The sequence below is a fragment of the Prionailurus viverrinus genome, chromosome B2 (assembly GCF_022837055.1).
Source record: "Prionailurus viverrinus isolate Anna chromosome B2, UM_Priviv_1.0, whole genome shotgun sequence".
In the NCBI taxonomy this organism is placed as follows: Eukaryota; Metazoa; Chordata; class Mammalia; order Carnivora; family Felidae; genus Prionailurus; species Prionailurus viverrinus.
Window position 1 is genome coordinate 35362099 of NC_062565.1, and position 16740 is coordinate 35378838.

Sequence of the window (16740 nt, forward strand, 5' to 3'; positions counted from 1 at the left end):
AGGCCCTCTTCCCTGGTTTCTTTGGACTCCGGGGTCGGGGTTGGGGGAAGGGGCAGGGAGGGGCTGGCCTCTGGTTAATCTGGGACGGAAGTACCCACTAAAGGGAGGCTCTGAGGAGGGGCAGTGCTGAGGCACACAGCAGCCAGAGCACAGAGGTGCGCGGGTAAGGACGGCTTTCATCGTGTCCCTCTTCAAGACTGACCCGAGAGGAAGAAAGAGCTGGACTGGGGGCTTGCAAGGCCTAGCACCCCCAGGAATCCTAGAGCCTCCAGAGAAACCTAGGACTTCAGACCTGGAATAAGAGAATGGCTGACTGATTGAGCACTTACTGTATGCAAGTCACTGTGTTAAGCCTTCTCTTTACATACGTTATTGTACTGAATCCTCATAAAGACCATATGAAGTAACTCCACTATTCTCCCCATGTTACAGATGAGGACACTGAGGCTTTTAAAGGCTGTCATAGGCCCACAGTCACACAGAGGGTAACCAAGGCAGGTAGACTTCAGGGCATCCCTCTCAGCCTCCCAAAAAGATCTCTAGCCTTCTAAGTCTGTCCCCTATAGTCACTGTAGGAGAAAGTTTCAATCCCACCCCATGCTGGATGGAGGAAGCATTTTATTTTATTTTATTTATTTATTTTTTCAACGTTTATTTATTTTTGGGACAGAGAGAGACAGAGCATGAACGGGGGAGGGGCAGAGAGAGAGGGAGACACAGAATCGGAAACAGGGTCCAGGCTCTGAGCCATCAGCCCAGAGCCTGACGCGGGGCTCGAACTCACGGACCGCGAGATCGGGACCTGGCTGAAGTCGGACGCTTAACCGACTGCGCCACCCAGGCGCCCCAGAGGAAGCATTTTAAATGCCTCCCTGGGGAGTTCTATCCCATGGCCTAGAAAAAGGAGGCGGCTTAGGACCAGGTGGGCTTCTCCCAGTACTGGCTATATAATTTGTGGGGCCCAGTGGAAAGGGAAAATGTGACAGCAGGGCATTAAACCGAACTTAGGCCCTGTGTGACTGCACAGATCATAGGCCCGTGAACCCAGCGCTGGCTCCTCCTCACGGAGGCAGCGGGCAGTGGCATCAGAAAATACTGACCTCTTGGGGCACCTGGGTGGCTCAGTCGGTTAAGCTTCTGACTCTAGATTTCAGCTCAGGTCACGATCTCATGGCTCATGAGTTCCAGCCCTACGTCGGGCTCTGCACTGGCAGTGTGGAGCCTGCTTGGGATGCTCTCTCTCTCCCTCTCTCTGCCCCTCCCCAGCTAGCACACTCTCACTCTCTCTAAGTAAATAAATTAAAAAAAAAAAAGAAAGAAAGAAAGAAAGAAAGAAAGCAAGAAAGAAAACACTGACCTCTCAGATTCTGCTGAGGAGAGAGTGGAGATAGCCCAGCAAGGCGCCCATAGTTCTGGTGTCTAAGCCTCAGTTTCCTCAACTGTAAAGTGACATGCTGGACAGGATGACTACACTGTCCTTTAAAGCAGGGCAATTTAGGCTTCCGTGTGAATGCTACAGGGAGCACACTGGGACAGGGGTGGCAGTGGGGAAGACTGGCACCCAGGGGACAGTCTGGGAATCCAAAACCCCTCCACCGGCTTCCCCGGGATACGGTTTGGTCGTATCTCCAGATGTGATTCCACGCAATCAGAGGTTACCTATAGGACACCTGCACCTGAATGAACACAAGCAAGCCACACACAGCAACCTGCCCCGGTTGGCTCTAAAATACACACATATACTGGCAACAGCCAAACCAAAAAATCCAGGAGAAAGAGCTCTTCCTTTTGCTTCCTAGGAGAACCTTCAAGGCCCTGCAAGATCAGGAAGGGGGGCAGGAATATGAGGACAAAATCAATGCAGCACTTAATTATCGTAACTTCCAGGACCATTCAGTGCTCCCCTGGGAGGGCCCCTGGCCCCGGCACAACACCTGACACAGAGAATAGTACAGGGGAGTCAAGGCCACCTGGCTGGAAACCACTTCTGCGACCTATCAGCTCAGCAGCCTCTGACAAGCAACTTAACTTAAGCCTTGGTGTTCTCCTCTGGAAAAACAGAGTAATAACGCCCCCTGTGAGCCTGTCAGGAAGACTGAGGCAAATGGCATATGTCAAATACCAGCCCACAGTGCCTAGCACGGAGCAGCTGCAAGAACAGGGGCCAACACTTGTGGAATGCCATCCCCCACTGGGCCGGGCCCTATGAAACTGCCTACCTATGAAAATGGCAATACCACATGGGTCGACCTCAGGTGGACGTGCCAAGCACTGTTTTTACGGTGACTAATTCATTTTAATTCGTTGAATCCTCTCAACCGCCCCAGTGAGGCAGATGCCATTATCAGTTCCATTTTAAAGATGAGGAAACTGAGGCCCAGAGAGGTTAACACCCTCGCCGGAAGCCACACAGCTACTAACAGGAGAAGCTGGGATTGGAACACAACAGTCTGGCTCCAAAGATTAATAACTGAGATTCCAAATGATGACCCCCCCGAATCATCAAGATAAGTTGAATTTGTGTTCTGCAGCCTCAGTTTGAGGACTCAGAAAAGTGTGAAATCCATTTTAGAAAGGCCTCCTCTGTGCAAACTAGTTAAAATTAAAGAAAAGAAAAGAAAAGAGAAGAAAAGAGAAGGAAAGGAAAGGAGAGGAAAGGAAAGAAAAGAAAAGAAAAGAAAAGAAAAGAAAAGAAAAGAAAAGACAAGACTGGCTCTAAAAATCAGCTAACTGGAAAAAGCTTCCAGGCAGCCACACCTCATTCCCCTGCTGATGGCAAATACAGGTTTTGCTGGCGGCTTATTTTGTCGCTCAACCTGCCCTGCCATCCCTAACACGATCTAGACCCAGAAACAATCACCAAAAGCCCATTAAGATTATGGGTACTGCTGTGCCATTGTGGAACCCACAGGGATACAACAGACCTTTAGTTGAGATTTCTAGGCTGTAACAAAAGCAAGCTTCTTCCCTCATGGGTGAGCCCACCCCAGGGAGTCCTGGAGACAAGGAACTGTCCTGGTCTGGGGACCCTACTTCGGAAGGCGGCTCTGAGTTATGTCAACAGTCATATCATATGAACAAGGCTTTGACTGCTCCCCTTAAATGTGGGTTAGTGAATGGACCCCAGGAAGAGGCTGGGAAGTGGCAACAGTTGGGACTGAGCCAGCAGGAGTAGGAAGCAACGAATTCCGGCCATGGTCAGAGGTCCCTCTGTTTGATAGCTTCAGCTGGAGGGTGGGGCTCTCTGAGCACAAGAAACGCTGTTCCCAAACCAGAAGCATCTCTGGAATCAACTGTGCAGAAGATAAACAACTCCTGCAATATATAATTTCCTGCAATTTCTGCCTTTTCGCCCTATCTTTTTAAAAAACATATTAAGTTCTTCTAAAACAGCAGGATTGCCTCAATTTGCATCTTTCCGCATGTTAATCAGGCTGCTTGGGAGACTACAGCAAACAGCCTTTCCCTCCAGGGTGGCCTGGCCCACTCTAGCACTAGCCCTCCGACCCAGAGAGGCCTTGCAGGTCAGAGGTCAGGCCCAGAGGTCAGCAGGTGGGCTGAAGGCTGGGAGAGGGTAGCAACACCCTGGAGGGGAGAAAAGAAAACCGGGTCTTGCTGGCATGCTCCAGGATCAGAACAAGAGAGTAAGGCGAGTACAAAATTTAAAAGGCGTCCGAATCTCAGTAATCAAAATAAAGATATAATGTGACACCTTTAAAAATCAGCATCAGTGCAAAAATCCGTAATAAAACACCAACGATTTAAATAAAGCCATTTTACAAATGAATAAACGGAGGCACAGAAAAGTCAAGTAACTTACCCACAGTCACACAGCTAGTAAGCAGTGGCATTTGGTCTAGATCCAGAGCCCAAGTTCTTAGCCACTTTGCTCACATACTACACCCTAAAAAGTAGTTTTATAGCTTTTTTAAAAGTTTACTTATTTATTTATTTTGAGAGAGTGTGTGTGAGTGGGGAAGGGGAAGAGAGAGAGGGAGAGAGAGAATCCCAAGCAGGTTCTGCACTGTCAGCACAGAGCCTGATGTGGGGCTTGATCCCACGAACTAAGATCATGACTGAGCTGAAATCAAGAGTCGAATGCTTAACTGATTGAGTCACCCAGGTGCCCCCCCCCCCAAAAAAAGTACTTTTAAATGGATGGTGGAACTATGGTGATATTTATTGTTTTCTCCTCAAAGTTGGCTGGGTTTTACAAATTTCCTGGAACTCGTACATTGTCTTTTTTAGTCCAAAAAAGAGAAGACATCAATTAAAAGGAAAACGAATCATTAGCTACAACTCTGAAATTCAGCACTCCAGCAGGAGGGAACACAACTCAGAGTCAAGAGTCATTCTGTGCACAGTGACCTCTGAGAGGGCTTCCACATTCACAGAAGGGCCCGGAACCCCAGGCTGCCGGGATAAGACTACAGAAGCAGGGACCCAGGGCACAGGTGTTCTGCGATGTCCGCGAAGACCACATAGGCTAGAATTGATTGGAATATAGATGGTGGGTGTAGACGTTGGTCTAAGAGATTGGGTCTGTCTTTACACGTTGACTGTAACAACCACATGGGGGTCAAGCTGTTTTTTCTCTGCTGTCTTAATAGCTGACTTCCCAAACAATCTAATCAGTTGTACATCTGTTGATTTGGTCATTCAGAAGCTGAAAACCCCAGATTGACTGTTTTCCCTCCCACTCATGGAGACTATGTGCTTGGGATACTAACCAAAATCCATCAACAAAAGCTCAAAAGAAAAATGGGACTATTTGGCTAGGAGGATGTTCAGGGCAGTATTAATTACATTTTTTCCTAGAAGAGAATAGATTTAATAAATTATGGCTCATCCATATAATAGAGGAACAACATATAGCTATTAAATCCATGTTTTCAAAAAATATCTAATGATATGGGAAAATAAATCTGAATACCACATTCTACTAATTATAAAAGGGGTGCCTGGGTGGCTCAGTGGGTTAAGCCTCCAACTTCAGCTCAGGTCATGATCTCACGGTTCATGGGTTTGAGCCCCACGTTGGGCTCCGTGCTGACAGCGTGGAACCTGGAGCCTGCAGGATACTTATATCCGTGCTAGCCGTAACGTGCATCTTTCCTAAATACCAACCTGCATACTTCTGAGTCTCAGGAAAGCTTCACCACTTCCCCCCACTTCACCTAACCTCTTTCTTCTTATCTCTCTCCCTTCCTCCCAGGACTCTCCCCTAGGCTCCCACATGGGGACACTGGGCTCTCCCTCGTATCTGTCCTCAGAACAGTGAGAGTTCTGACTTTATCAAGATTCAAAACTGCTAAAGGGCTCTGCTACAAGGTCCTCCCCCCCCCCCACTTCCCACCCACTCCTACCTACACCCTCACCTCTCTGACATCACTCATCACTGTCTCCTTGCCCCAGGGCCTTTGCAAAAGCTGCTTTCCTTGCCATCTTCTTCAAGGTAGCTGTAAGGGCTTATTCCTTCACCTGTGTGTATTTTGGCATATTATATGGTATTATCCATGGATTTTTCTTCAGGATAGTAAAGAGTGCTGTAAAATGCTTTCTATTAAAAAAGAGGCAATGGGGGGGGGGCGCCTGGGTGGCTCAGTCGGTTGGGCGTCCGACCTCGGCTCAGGTCATGATCTCGCAGGCTGTGAGTTCAAGCCCCGTGTCAGGCTCTGTGCTGACAGCTCAGAGCCTGGAGCCTGTTTCAGACTCTGTGTCTCCCTCTCTCTCTGACCCTCCCCCGTTCATGCTGTCTCTCCCTGTCTCAAAAATAAATAAACGTTAAAAAAAAATTTTTTTTTTTTTTTAAATAAAAAAGAGGCAATGGGTCTGATGAATTAAGGACTACTGCTGTACTGTGATTGCTGGTTGACATTTCTGTCTCTCGCACTAAACTGGAAACTCTGGGGTGGTGGCAAGGACTGAGCCAAAGCATGTTTGCTGAAAAAAAATGAATGAACACGTGAGGGGGCTAGTGATACCTAAGGGGTGGGGGACCTCGTGGGGCAGCTGCAGTAAGAAGCTTTGACTCCCCAGGCTTGTGAGAGGGGAGCCACACTCTCTCCAGTGTGTACAGGAACCTGACAGGGAGGCAGTGAAGACGTGCTATCTGGCCAGGACCCCCGGGCTCCATGGCAAAGCAGGTCTGGGTGTCTGGCAGGCGTAAGGGTAGCTGAGGATCTGGGAAGGGGAGGGCCAGGAGCTGTCCGACCTGTGCGTCCACAACACCCCCCCAGCTCTCTTTAGAAGCCCAGCCACTCGCCATGCCTGCTGAAAGCTACTGGCCCCACAAAGATCACAAAGCCCACCCCTGTTTCATGTACCACAAAGCTCATGGCTGCACTGTGGATGAGGGAACTACTCCCTGAGGACTAGGGGTCCACAGCCGAGCAATCTTTTTTTTTAAAAAAAAAACTTTTTTAATGTTTATTTATTTTTGAGAGACAGAGTGCGAGCCAGGGACAGGCAGAGAGGGAGACTGAATCTAAAAGCAAGCTCCAGGCTCTGAGCTGTCAGCACAGAACCTGACGCGGAGCTCGAACTCACAAGCGGTGAGATCATGACCTGAGCCGGTGAGATCATGACCTGAGCCTAAGTCAGACGCTTAACCGACTGAGCCACCCAGGCACCCCTCTCCGCCTAGCAATCTTAAGCGGTCACTTCAACCTCTCTGCACCTGTGAACTGGAGGCACTCACTCCTACCCACCTCCCAGCCCTGTGGTGAGGACCAAATAGACTATAATCATGAGGATCTTGGTCAATTGTGAGGGCTATGCAAATGTTGGTCAGTATTACACAGAATAATAATAGTTTTACTGCTGAACATAATTAAATCTTTGGTGATTCAGAGGCCCTTCAGGAGCTTAAGCTCATCGTTGTCAACATCCAGTATGACTGAATAGTATTTGGGATCAAATTCCAATTGTTGCAACTTTCTTGTTTAAATTCTAGATAAGGAAAGCTTTTCTGTAACCTATCAAAGCATGCTGGTGACCCACTGAAGTCCTTTGCTAGTCCCCACCCGTCCACACCATCCGACTACTTAGCAGAACACATTCACTTGAGCAGAAAGCCCTGCTCTGGTTGGGGAAAAAAAAAAAAAAAAAAAGAAACCTCTCAGACTCCACCCTCTTCCTTTGATCCTCCTACTGAATGCCGAGCTGGAGCCACAGAAGCAAAGCAGCTCAGATGTAATTATTTTCATTCAGCCAGATGCTGGGAATTAGTCTCTTTTCCTTGTAAGTATTCTAGGGAAAGACAGAACTCAGCCCAAGACGCCCCGAAAGAAAAGGAGCTGACAATCTCAAGAGGAAGGGAGGGAGCCCACCCCCCACCTCCTTGCCTTGGGAACAGCTTAAATCAAGGAAACTGTGGCCACCCCTGGAGGGAAGGTGGGGAAGGAGCAAGGAACAGGGAGGCGCCTAATAGATACTAAAAGGCAGATTGTTTGCCAATCCCAGAAAACTAGACCATTGACAGCACCCAGCATTGTCTAGGGCTTTAGAATTTCCAAAGCACTTTCACTCGTATTACCTTATTTAATTATAAGCTAGGGAGGAAATCACCAGCTGAGCTGGAAGCTTGGGGGCAAATGGAATTTAGGCTTCAAGGAATTCAGATTCCATCCTTCCCAGGCACCAGTTAGGCAGAGGCGCCTCCATGAGCCCCTTTAATCCTCGAGACACCTCTATCAGCCCCGACATACAGATGGAGAAGCTGAGGCTTGGGGAGCTTCGACAGCTCTCCTGTAATGTCGGCTGTGTTCTCTCTCCCTTGCCTGAACGCCGGTGACTTCCGGATGATCAGCACACACATTTGTAGTTTTCATCGCGGTCCACTGCTAAACATTTGGTCTGTGCTTTTATTCGGTTACAGATTCCTCCTGATCGATCCTAAAGGACTGGCCACCGCACACCAGGCCCTCTGCTGGACCTGTATACCAGAGGGGGTGTGGTCCTGCTGCTAAATTCCTCCAGACCCACTGAGGTTAACAGACACTTAGACGAGCCAGAACGAGCAGTGGCCTAGAAGTCGATTTGGTCATCGCTACACTGCCCTGGCCTATCAATTCTGTGTCTTATTCTCCAACGGGAGGCCCCTGAAAGCAGAGTTTGGAAGCCCACAGCCTGGTGTTTATAAAGACCCTGGCTCTAGAACCAGACTGCCTGGGTTCAAATCTCTCCTACCCAGTGGCTCTGTGACCCTGGGCAGGTCATTTAACCTCTCTGGAAAAGAAAAACTGTAATACATCAGATATTATGTAATACATCACACTACTTATAGTATTACATCACACATCACACTAATACACATTAAGAAGTCGATACAGGGGCGCCTGGGTGGCTCAGTCGGTTAAGCGTCCGACTTCAGCTCAGGTCACGATCTCGCGGTCTGCGAGTTCGAGCCCCGCGTCGGGCTCTGGGCTGATGGCTCAGAGACTGGAGCCTGCTTCCAATTCTGTGTCTCCCTCTCTCTCTGCCCCTCCCCCGTTCATGCTCTGTCTCTGTCTCAAAAATAAATAAACGTTAAAAAAAAAATTTTTAAAGAAGTCGATACATGTAAACCACTTAGCACAGGGTGTGGCTCAGTATAATTGCTCAATTAATCTTGGCTAACAATTTATACCCCCACAGCAGCAGTTCTCAAAGAATGGACCAGGAACCCTCAGGAGGTGGTCCAGGAGGCCAAAACTCTTTTCATAATAATGCTAATAAGACATGGAGTTTTCTAGAATTTACCTAGCAGTGATACACAACAGATTGACTGCAGAAGCAAATATGAGACTCTAACTCTCTTCTGTTCAGCCTGACATTCAAGATATTTACAAAAATGCAAAACAAGGCCGCTCTTCTCACTAAATGACTCTTGTTTTGGAAAAGGTAGCTATTTTTCAGAAAAGTTGTTATTTATGTTGTCATTGTTAAGTGAATTAACATATAGCTTCTTAATCGCTCAACTTTATTTTCTAATAAGGCAAATATTTATGGCTAACAAATATCATAGTTGCACTGATTTCCCAGGAAGGTCAGAAAATCCTGTTTCTCCCCCTCCCTCCCACACCCTCTAACCTGAGCCCTAGGTGAACTTGGGTTCCCAGGTTACCCCAGGCTTGGTCCTGTGTTCACACTCCGTCGCCACCTCTTCCTTCTCTCCCCGGGACCCACCCCCATTCCCACCTGTGGCTTCTAATGAACCTAAGAGGCATGCAAGCCTGGGAACGAGCCCAGGTTTTAGAATCGGGTTGACCTGGGTTAGAACCGTGACTCTACCATCTCCTGTCCTTGAACAGATGACTCCGTTTCCCTGAGCCTCAATTTCTTCATTCGTAAAACGGGAACAAGAACAGTACCCACCTCTTCGGATTGTTGTCAGGAGCAGTGATAACTTAGGCAAAAATGCCCCTCCCCTGACAAGTAATAGCTATCATCATCACTATGTTTCGCCATTATTTTTAGCCATCGAGTCCCCTGAGCCCCTTGTTGGTGTGCTCAGCTACCCCTTCAGCTGTCCCCACCTCCTGCTTCTCCACGGTCCCACAGAAGGAGCAAACCCAAGGGCCGCCTGCGATGGCAGACTCTAGCTTCGCAACTCACACCCCCTCACTCCCTCGACCCCGTGCAGGGCGTCACCCTACTCCAGAGCTAAAAGCGCAATATGACAACGACATGCCAAGCCCCCAGGCTCCACGACGGAAAAAGCCCCTCTCTGCCAGTCCTGGAGCCAAAGCAGTCTTGGTTCAAAGACATGTGAGAGGTGACCATGATGGGGAATGGAGGAGCCCCCGGCGTGGAGGGCAGGGGCCAGGGCCAGTCTGGCTCTGCTGCTAACTGTGGACGAGTTCCTTCCCCCTCTGGGCCTCAGTGCGCTCCGCTATAAAGGAGAAGGCACCGGGGCGCCTGGGTGGTTCAGTCGGTTAAGCGTCCGACTCTTGGTTTGGGCTCAGGTCACGATCTCACAGTTCACGGGCTAGCTCTGATGTTACAGAATTCTGTGACCGCCAGGTCAAACTGAGGAGCCCTGCCTTCCCCCGGATACCTTCCAAAGACACGCGTGGCCCCGGGGGTCACAGGGAGAGCAGCCTGCCTTCTGTCACTGCTCCACCCCTGCCCCCACCAGGTCCCGTCCTGGAGCCCCTCTGCCACTCACCCTACAGTTGCTCAGCTCCTCGGCGGACAGGATGATGGTGCCACATTTCTTCCCTGGGACACCACTGGGAGAGGAGAAGATGAAAGAATGGAGAGCCAGACAAAGACAGACACACAAGCCTGAACACTCCCCGAATCAGCCCTCCTCACCCTCCCTCCTCCCCCCCACCCCAGCAGACCTGCCCAAAGCCCCTGGGGAGACAGAGTCTCCTGAAATCCATGTGGCAGTGTGGCCTAGTGCACTGCTTCCTGGGCCAGGCCCCCAGACCTGGAGCTGCCCCGCCCCCTGCTCCCCGAGAGCCCAGAGCCCCGCCAAGGGTAGTGTCTGCAATGAAAGTCCTAGAAGTGGAAAAGCATCCAGACTCACCCGGAGGCTTCCAGACCAGTGGTTCTCAAACTTTCCATCCAAAGACCACTTCTGTGGGCAAAAGACCTCGTGGGCCAGCCACCCCACCCTGCACCCAGGTGACCCCCAGAGTCCCGGGACATTTCAGCTCTGAGCCACTCCGATTTATCATGGGAGGGAGAGCAGCAAGGGGGAGTTAAGCAGAAGGGCTGGAACGCTCTTGGGGCAGCTTGTCCAGGCTCTCTCCCACGGCTACCTCCCCTTGAACTCCTGGGCTGGGGTCTCTCCAGAGAAGAGAGCTCCTGGCCATTCATGCAGCAACTCAGTGAGGGGGGCAACCAGGACCTGAAGTCGGCCCACCCGAAGAATCCCTTCCGGGAGGGTGAGTTCCCAGGGTGGGCCTTCACCCAGGGGACCTGTACCACCTCTTCCCTAGGTCAGGAAGGACCCCTCCCCCAGGCACCAGCCCATCCCACTCCAGTGTTTGGGATGAACCTGGGGGGTGGGGGCCCCCGGTGTAGCCAGGGGCCACTGGGAGGGAGAAAAAAATGTTACGTTGTCCAGCAGCTGTGTGACTTTGGACTCATGCCTGCACCTCTCTGAGCCTCCGTTTCCTAGCCCCTAAAAATGAGTGTGTTTGTAGCCTCCATTATGACCAACATGCACACACAGTGCGTATCATTTCCCTCCCCGCCCCCTTTCCTTTACAAAGTTGCAAAGCTGAGAAAATCCCGCCCCACCCCTCAGGCCAGCCTCGGGAGCAGCAGCAGCACGATGTCGGCAGAACCCACTTTGAGAACCACTGATGGAACTCTCCCCAGTGCCAGCTTTCGGAGGGAGGGGCTCTCAAGTAGAGAGGAGCAGGGGAGCTGGCCCCAGAGGTGGGGACAGCCCAGAGCTCTCCAAATCAGGTGAGCAGAGCAGGGGCCACATCTGGAGGCTCCCATCACAGATGGGTGGCAGGGCCTGCCAGCCTGTCCCCTTAGACGTGGGGAGTGCCCCCAAAGCACCTCCCCAGCCCCCGTCTGGCCCTCCCCGGGACTGATAAGTGTCTGCCCAGGGAGACAGAGTCCTCACACCAGCCTCTTCCGCCAGTGTTTCTCCCTCTGCCTCTGGGCCCCTCTCCTATTTCCCACCTTCCCTTCCCTCCCCTCCAGACCCAACCCACTCCCACCTGCTTGGCCTTCCTTTCTCTCTCTCTCTCTGCCTTTCTGGCCCTCCCTCTCTGCTCTTCTCCCTGACTCCTGTTCCCTCTCCAACTGCTGCTTCCATACTCTCCTGGTAAATTAGCATCCACACCCTTCCTGGGCCGTGAGCACCCTGGGCCCCCTAGAGCCCCTGTCCCATATCCAGCTGCTCTGGTGGCCGGTGCAGCTGCTGGGACCCCAGCTCCTGGGAGCTCTCAGCAAGGCCAGTGGAGCTCTGCTGACTGGGCCAAAATGCTCAGGTGTCTGAGGCACCTCCAAGGCTGCTCCCGCAGGCAGATATCCCCTATCCTGCCCCCCGACACCCTCAGGTGAGGACCTTCCCTCCAACCAGGAGAGGGGACAGGCAAGGAGTGGGGAGGGGGGGTCTCTGTTGCACACAGTTGCAGGAAGCCGGCCAAAAGCGGATGGTCAGGGTGGAGGCCAGGGGAATGGGGCTGGCCCACCACAGCTGGTGAGCAAATAGAAAAAGTGAGGATTTAGCAGAATCTTCTCCATGAAGAGGCAGACATCCAGCAGTGGGAGCATGGAGGGGAAGCGGAGTAAGGAGATAAAGAGAAGGCAGGGAAAGAGGAAGGGGAGAAGGGCAAGAGGTGAGAGGCCGAAGAAACCAGGCCAGGGAGAGAGGAAGAGAATGTGTCCAGTCCCTGGTGGCCACCGGAAGCAGCCCCTATCTCTGATCCCCACCCTGCTCCCTGAAGTCCCATGGGCCACTGGGCCTGGGGATGCTGGAGCTCAGGTCTGGATGGGGGAGGGGCTGGCTACAGAGTGGCCCAAAGCACCCACATCCTGCAGGAGGGACCCAGGCTCCTCTCTCCCCTTGGCCGGGGCTGCGTGCACGGTGGTGGGAGCAGGGACCGGGCCTGGACTCTGAGGCTCCCTCTGCAGAGCTGGCTGGATGTCTGAGGACTCCAGGACCAAAGATGTCTGCTGACCTACCCATTGGACACAGCTGGCATGGGTTTGCCTGTCCTGGAATTCAGGCTGAATGCTCCTATCCTGTGGAGAGAGACGAAGAGAGAGCATGCCATGAGCCAAGTACCCTCGTCCTGAGAGGCCACAGAACTTGGCATCGGAATTCTTGGAGACGGGTTTCTATTCTGGATCAAACGTCAAAACAGGACCAAAAGCCATGGACCAGAGGAAGGAGAGGTCTTCCTCCCAAGCCCTGTTGTGAAGTCCTGGGCGACCGCCCCTCAGGGGTTCTCAAAGTGTGGTCTCCGGACCAGCACCATCAGCATCCCCCCGGGAATGTGTTAGAGATGTAAATTCTCAGGCTCCACCCCAGACTTGCTGGATCGGAACCTGGGGGTGGGGGTGGGGGGTGGAGCCCCGCAATCTGTGCTTTAACAAGCCCTCCTGACGATAAGCCTGCCACAGTGTGAGGACCACTGCTCCACTCCTTTGAGCCTCAGTGTGGGAACTGTGAAATGGGGAGACCTGCTGAGTGAATCTTGTGAGATCAGAGAAGCTGATTATGGTCTGGCCCAGAGGAGATGCCCAGTGAACGGGAGCGGTACGTGGGTCTCACTGGAGAGAATGAAGCATTTGAAACCTTCAGTGGGGGAAACGGGTGCCCCTCCTTCACCAACCCATCGTCTCCAGGATCCTGCCTGCCCTCATGGCTGGCCTCCCCAGCCATCTCCCGCTGAGGTCCTCCTCAATCCCCGCAGAGGGCACGCCTCTCCAAAGATGGGCTGGGTGACGGGAGGGAGGAAACAGACCCGAATGACAAATGGGAATTAGACCCAGGCAGTTGGGGGCTGGGAGGGACAGACACATACCTCACTCTGGGGGCCCCAAATTCCATAAACTTCAGAGCCCCCCAAAGCTGGTCTCCTTACTCCTCCTCAGCCTGCATGACTGGCTGACTGCTTTGCCCCTACCCTGAGCCAAGGGAGGCTGGAAAGTTGGCCCATCGCTGGGGAGGCAACCCAGGCAGGCCCCCCACCCCTTTACACTTACGTGAGGGGCTTCTCCAGGCGGCTCCCAGGGGACCCCACAATCTCTCCGAGGGTGCAGAAGGCTTGGCCCAGAAAATCCTGCATACCCGGGGAACAGAAAAAAAACAGCGTCGCCCACCCTGCCCACAGCCACCCCACCTCCTCCATCACCCCATCCCTAGAAGTACGAGGGCTCTGAAATGACAGGTGGCAGCATCAGACACACAGTCTGTGTCACGGTGAAGTCCGAGGCCGACCCAGACCTTGGCATTTAAGAGATGTTCAGAACCTCTGGGCAGTCGCTGGCAAAACTCACGTGTTTGGATAAATCAGGGCTCTTCGAGTCGACGTCGTATCTGCATGGGACGCACAGAGATGGTGAAGAGAGCTGGGGCATCCTGCCCAGAACTGCTGGGGCCCCTGAGCCAAGCCAGGACCCCTGTACTCCAAAGACCAGTCTCTGACACAGTGGTTACCCCTGGGAGTAATGGCTGGGAGGCGCACGTGGGAGCCCCGTGGGGTGCTGCACGTGTTCTGTCTCTTGATCTGGGTGGTGGTTACATGAGTGTGAACATCTAAAAGTGCATCATGGAATGGACCCTTATATACATGTCATACCTCCTTAAAGACTGAAAAAGGAAAACAAACTTGCTCTGCAGCCCTGGCTGGTTCATAGGTGGCTGGGCCACCTTGTCCTTCGCTGCCTGTTCTCCCACCTTCCCAGCTGAGGCTCGGCTGCCCTTGAAACGAGCTCAGTACCTGGCCTTTGACCTTCCCCGACTGCGTCACCTTGCTCAGGGGGGCCCGGCCTGACCTTGGGTCTTGTCACTCAAGAACGAGGGATGCACTCAACACCTTCACCTCTTCCCTGCAGCTGGGTACCTCCCTTTATCCGGAGCCATACCTGCAGCCCTCTTCTCCGGTCACCAGGCCATCCAGGCCCAGATGCCTTCTGCTGAGGGCACTCATTCTCGTGCTCCCCCTACCCTGAGCACCTTCTCTCTCCAAAATGTCCCCAAATGGTGACTTCTCGACAATGGGCTGCAAGCCCTCCATCAGTCCCTGAAAAGTCATTTCCTTCCACTGCATTTTTTTTTTCCTTTGCTCCTTCAAGCCCCCAACCCCCTTTCCGTCCACCCTGTCCACAATTCTCCGCGACACGGTCCTTTCTAACCACCCCACGCCTTGGAAAAAGAACAAAACAATGTTCCTCCTGTCATCGTCTTTAACCTCAGCAGAGGGGCACTCGGCTCCTTTGTGAGACACATGCACATGCTCTGAGCCCCATCAGCCAGGTTACCTCTGCAGGAGGGGAGACTGGGGGGTACCCTCCCCTCAAACAAGCTCTGACAGAGGGAGTAGTCAATGGGGACCGCCCTGGCAGCTGGGGAGAAAAAGGCTCCCTGGAGGTGGAGTTAGAGCTTGCCCCCAAGAGCTTTCCTCAACTGGCCCCTAGAGTCAGGGCTTGTTCAAGGCCCTCCACGTAGCTGAGACAAACGGTGGGGAGCCTCTGTTCTCTCTCCTCACTTCTTTTCCATCTCCTGATGGAGGCGGGGCTAGACTTCAGCTCATCGTCACTTTTATTCCAGGCCAACCCTGAGCTCCCTCTACTATCCTTGGCCCCTCCCCTTCTCTGGTAAGGGGAGTTACTACCAACCCCGGTCCTACAGTCCCACCTCCCGTCGGTGGTTCCTCCCCAAGCCCCAGCCTCCGCACCATCTTCCACTTACAAGTCAAAACGGAGGTTCTGCTTCTCCTCAAAGAAGTAATCCACGATGAATTTGCGCACAAAGTCAGGATTGAGGGTGTTGTCAATGACTTCAGTGCGTCCGAACTGCAAGAGAAAACGGGGCATGGACCTCAGGGCCAGGCTGGTGGGGCAGGGGAGAGCACTGAGCTCAGAGCCCCTCAGTCCTGGCCCCAGCAGTAATGGAAGCCATGCCTATCCCACCTCATGGCCCCCATCCCCACCCCGCAGCAAGGGTGAGATCTCTTCCAACTCTAACAATGGAAACCATCCACCCTATGGGTCCAATCTCCACTGTCAGCTTTATTCTCCCTACCTCTATCCAGGCTCCACGCAAGTTGTAAGGTTTTGATACCTGGACACCTGAGCGGGCCCTTCACTTCCCCACCTCACTGCCTTTGCCTATGCTCTGTCCTCCACCTGGCCTTCCCCTGTGTGCCAGAGGTATATCCTCCATTTCTTCAAGGTCCTTTGATAATGCTGCGTCCTCCAAGAAGCCTTCCTGATTCTTCCTCTCAGAGACTTTTACTTTTCTCTGAACCACCACTGAACTTGTGCTCACCCCTATGACCACGGTCCTTCTCTGGCCGATTCCACAGTTAGGCATGTACGTATCTGATGCCACAATTGTAAACGAAAGGGCAGAAGAAGGGATGGTGGTATCTTGGAAGATCCCCCACCTCCTGCCCTTGTATAATCCCCTCCTCTTCAGGGTGGGCTAGACTTCATGACTCATTTCATGAACAGAACGGAGCACAAGCCACTCCCAAAATGTTACAAACAACTATGACTTCTGTCTTGGGCACCCCCTCTCTCGCTCTCATTTGCTTGCTCACTTTGAGGAAGCCAGCTGCCCTTTGGAGAGGCCCATGTGGCAAGGAATTGAGGGGCAACCTTAGGCCAACAGCCAGTGAGGAACCAGGCTGTCAGCCAACCCACCTGTAAGGATCTGAATCTTACCAACAGTGACTGAGTGAACTTAGAAGTGGACCCTGCCTCAGCAGAATCTTGAGATGACCGAGGCCCTGGCCCACACCTTGACTGTAGCCTTGTGAGAGACCCTGAGGTAAAGGAACCCACAAAGCCGCACCCAGATTCATGACCCTGTTATTGAAGTTGCGAAACTCTGGGCTAATTTGTTACGTGGCAACAGATAACTAATGCATTGATGTAACTCTTGGTATCCCCTACAGCATATACTCTACAACTTTACACACATTAGGCACTCAACAGTTGAATCCCCCTGAACTCCCCAAATGACATAAGGCAAGTCATTCCCATTTCTGGGCATCAGATCACTTGGAGGGGTTGTTAAAGGATGGATTGTAGGTCTCACTCCCAGAGGTTTTG

At 52.3% G+C, this 16740-nt stretch overlaps 1 protein-coding gene across 2 annotated transcripts in view; it reads right to left on the reverse strand.

Moving 5' to 3' along the window:
• The window catches only part of CPNE5 (copine 5), a 93886-nt gene that overhangs the window by 37163 nt on the left and 39983 nt on the right, over nt 1–16740 (reverse strand). The window contains exons 4-9 of one of the 2 annotated variants that reach the window (XM_047859067.1): nt 15374–15477; nt 13960–13999; nt 13666–13742; nt 12640–12699; nt 10517–10567; nt 10151–10214 (exon numbers count right to left, since the gene is read on the reverse strand). In XM_047859067.1, coding sequence (XP_047715023.1) covers nt 10151–10214; nt 10517–10567; nt 12640–12699; nt 13666–13742; nt 13960–13999; nt 15374–15477 — 396 coding nt within the window. The remainder of the gene's footprint in view (nt 1–10150; nt 10215–10516; nt 10568–12639; nt 12700–13665; nt 13743–13959; nt 14000–15373; nt 15478–16740) is intronic. The other variant, XM_047859068.1, reaches the window with a different exon arrangement.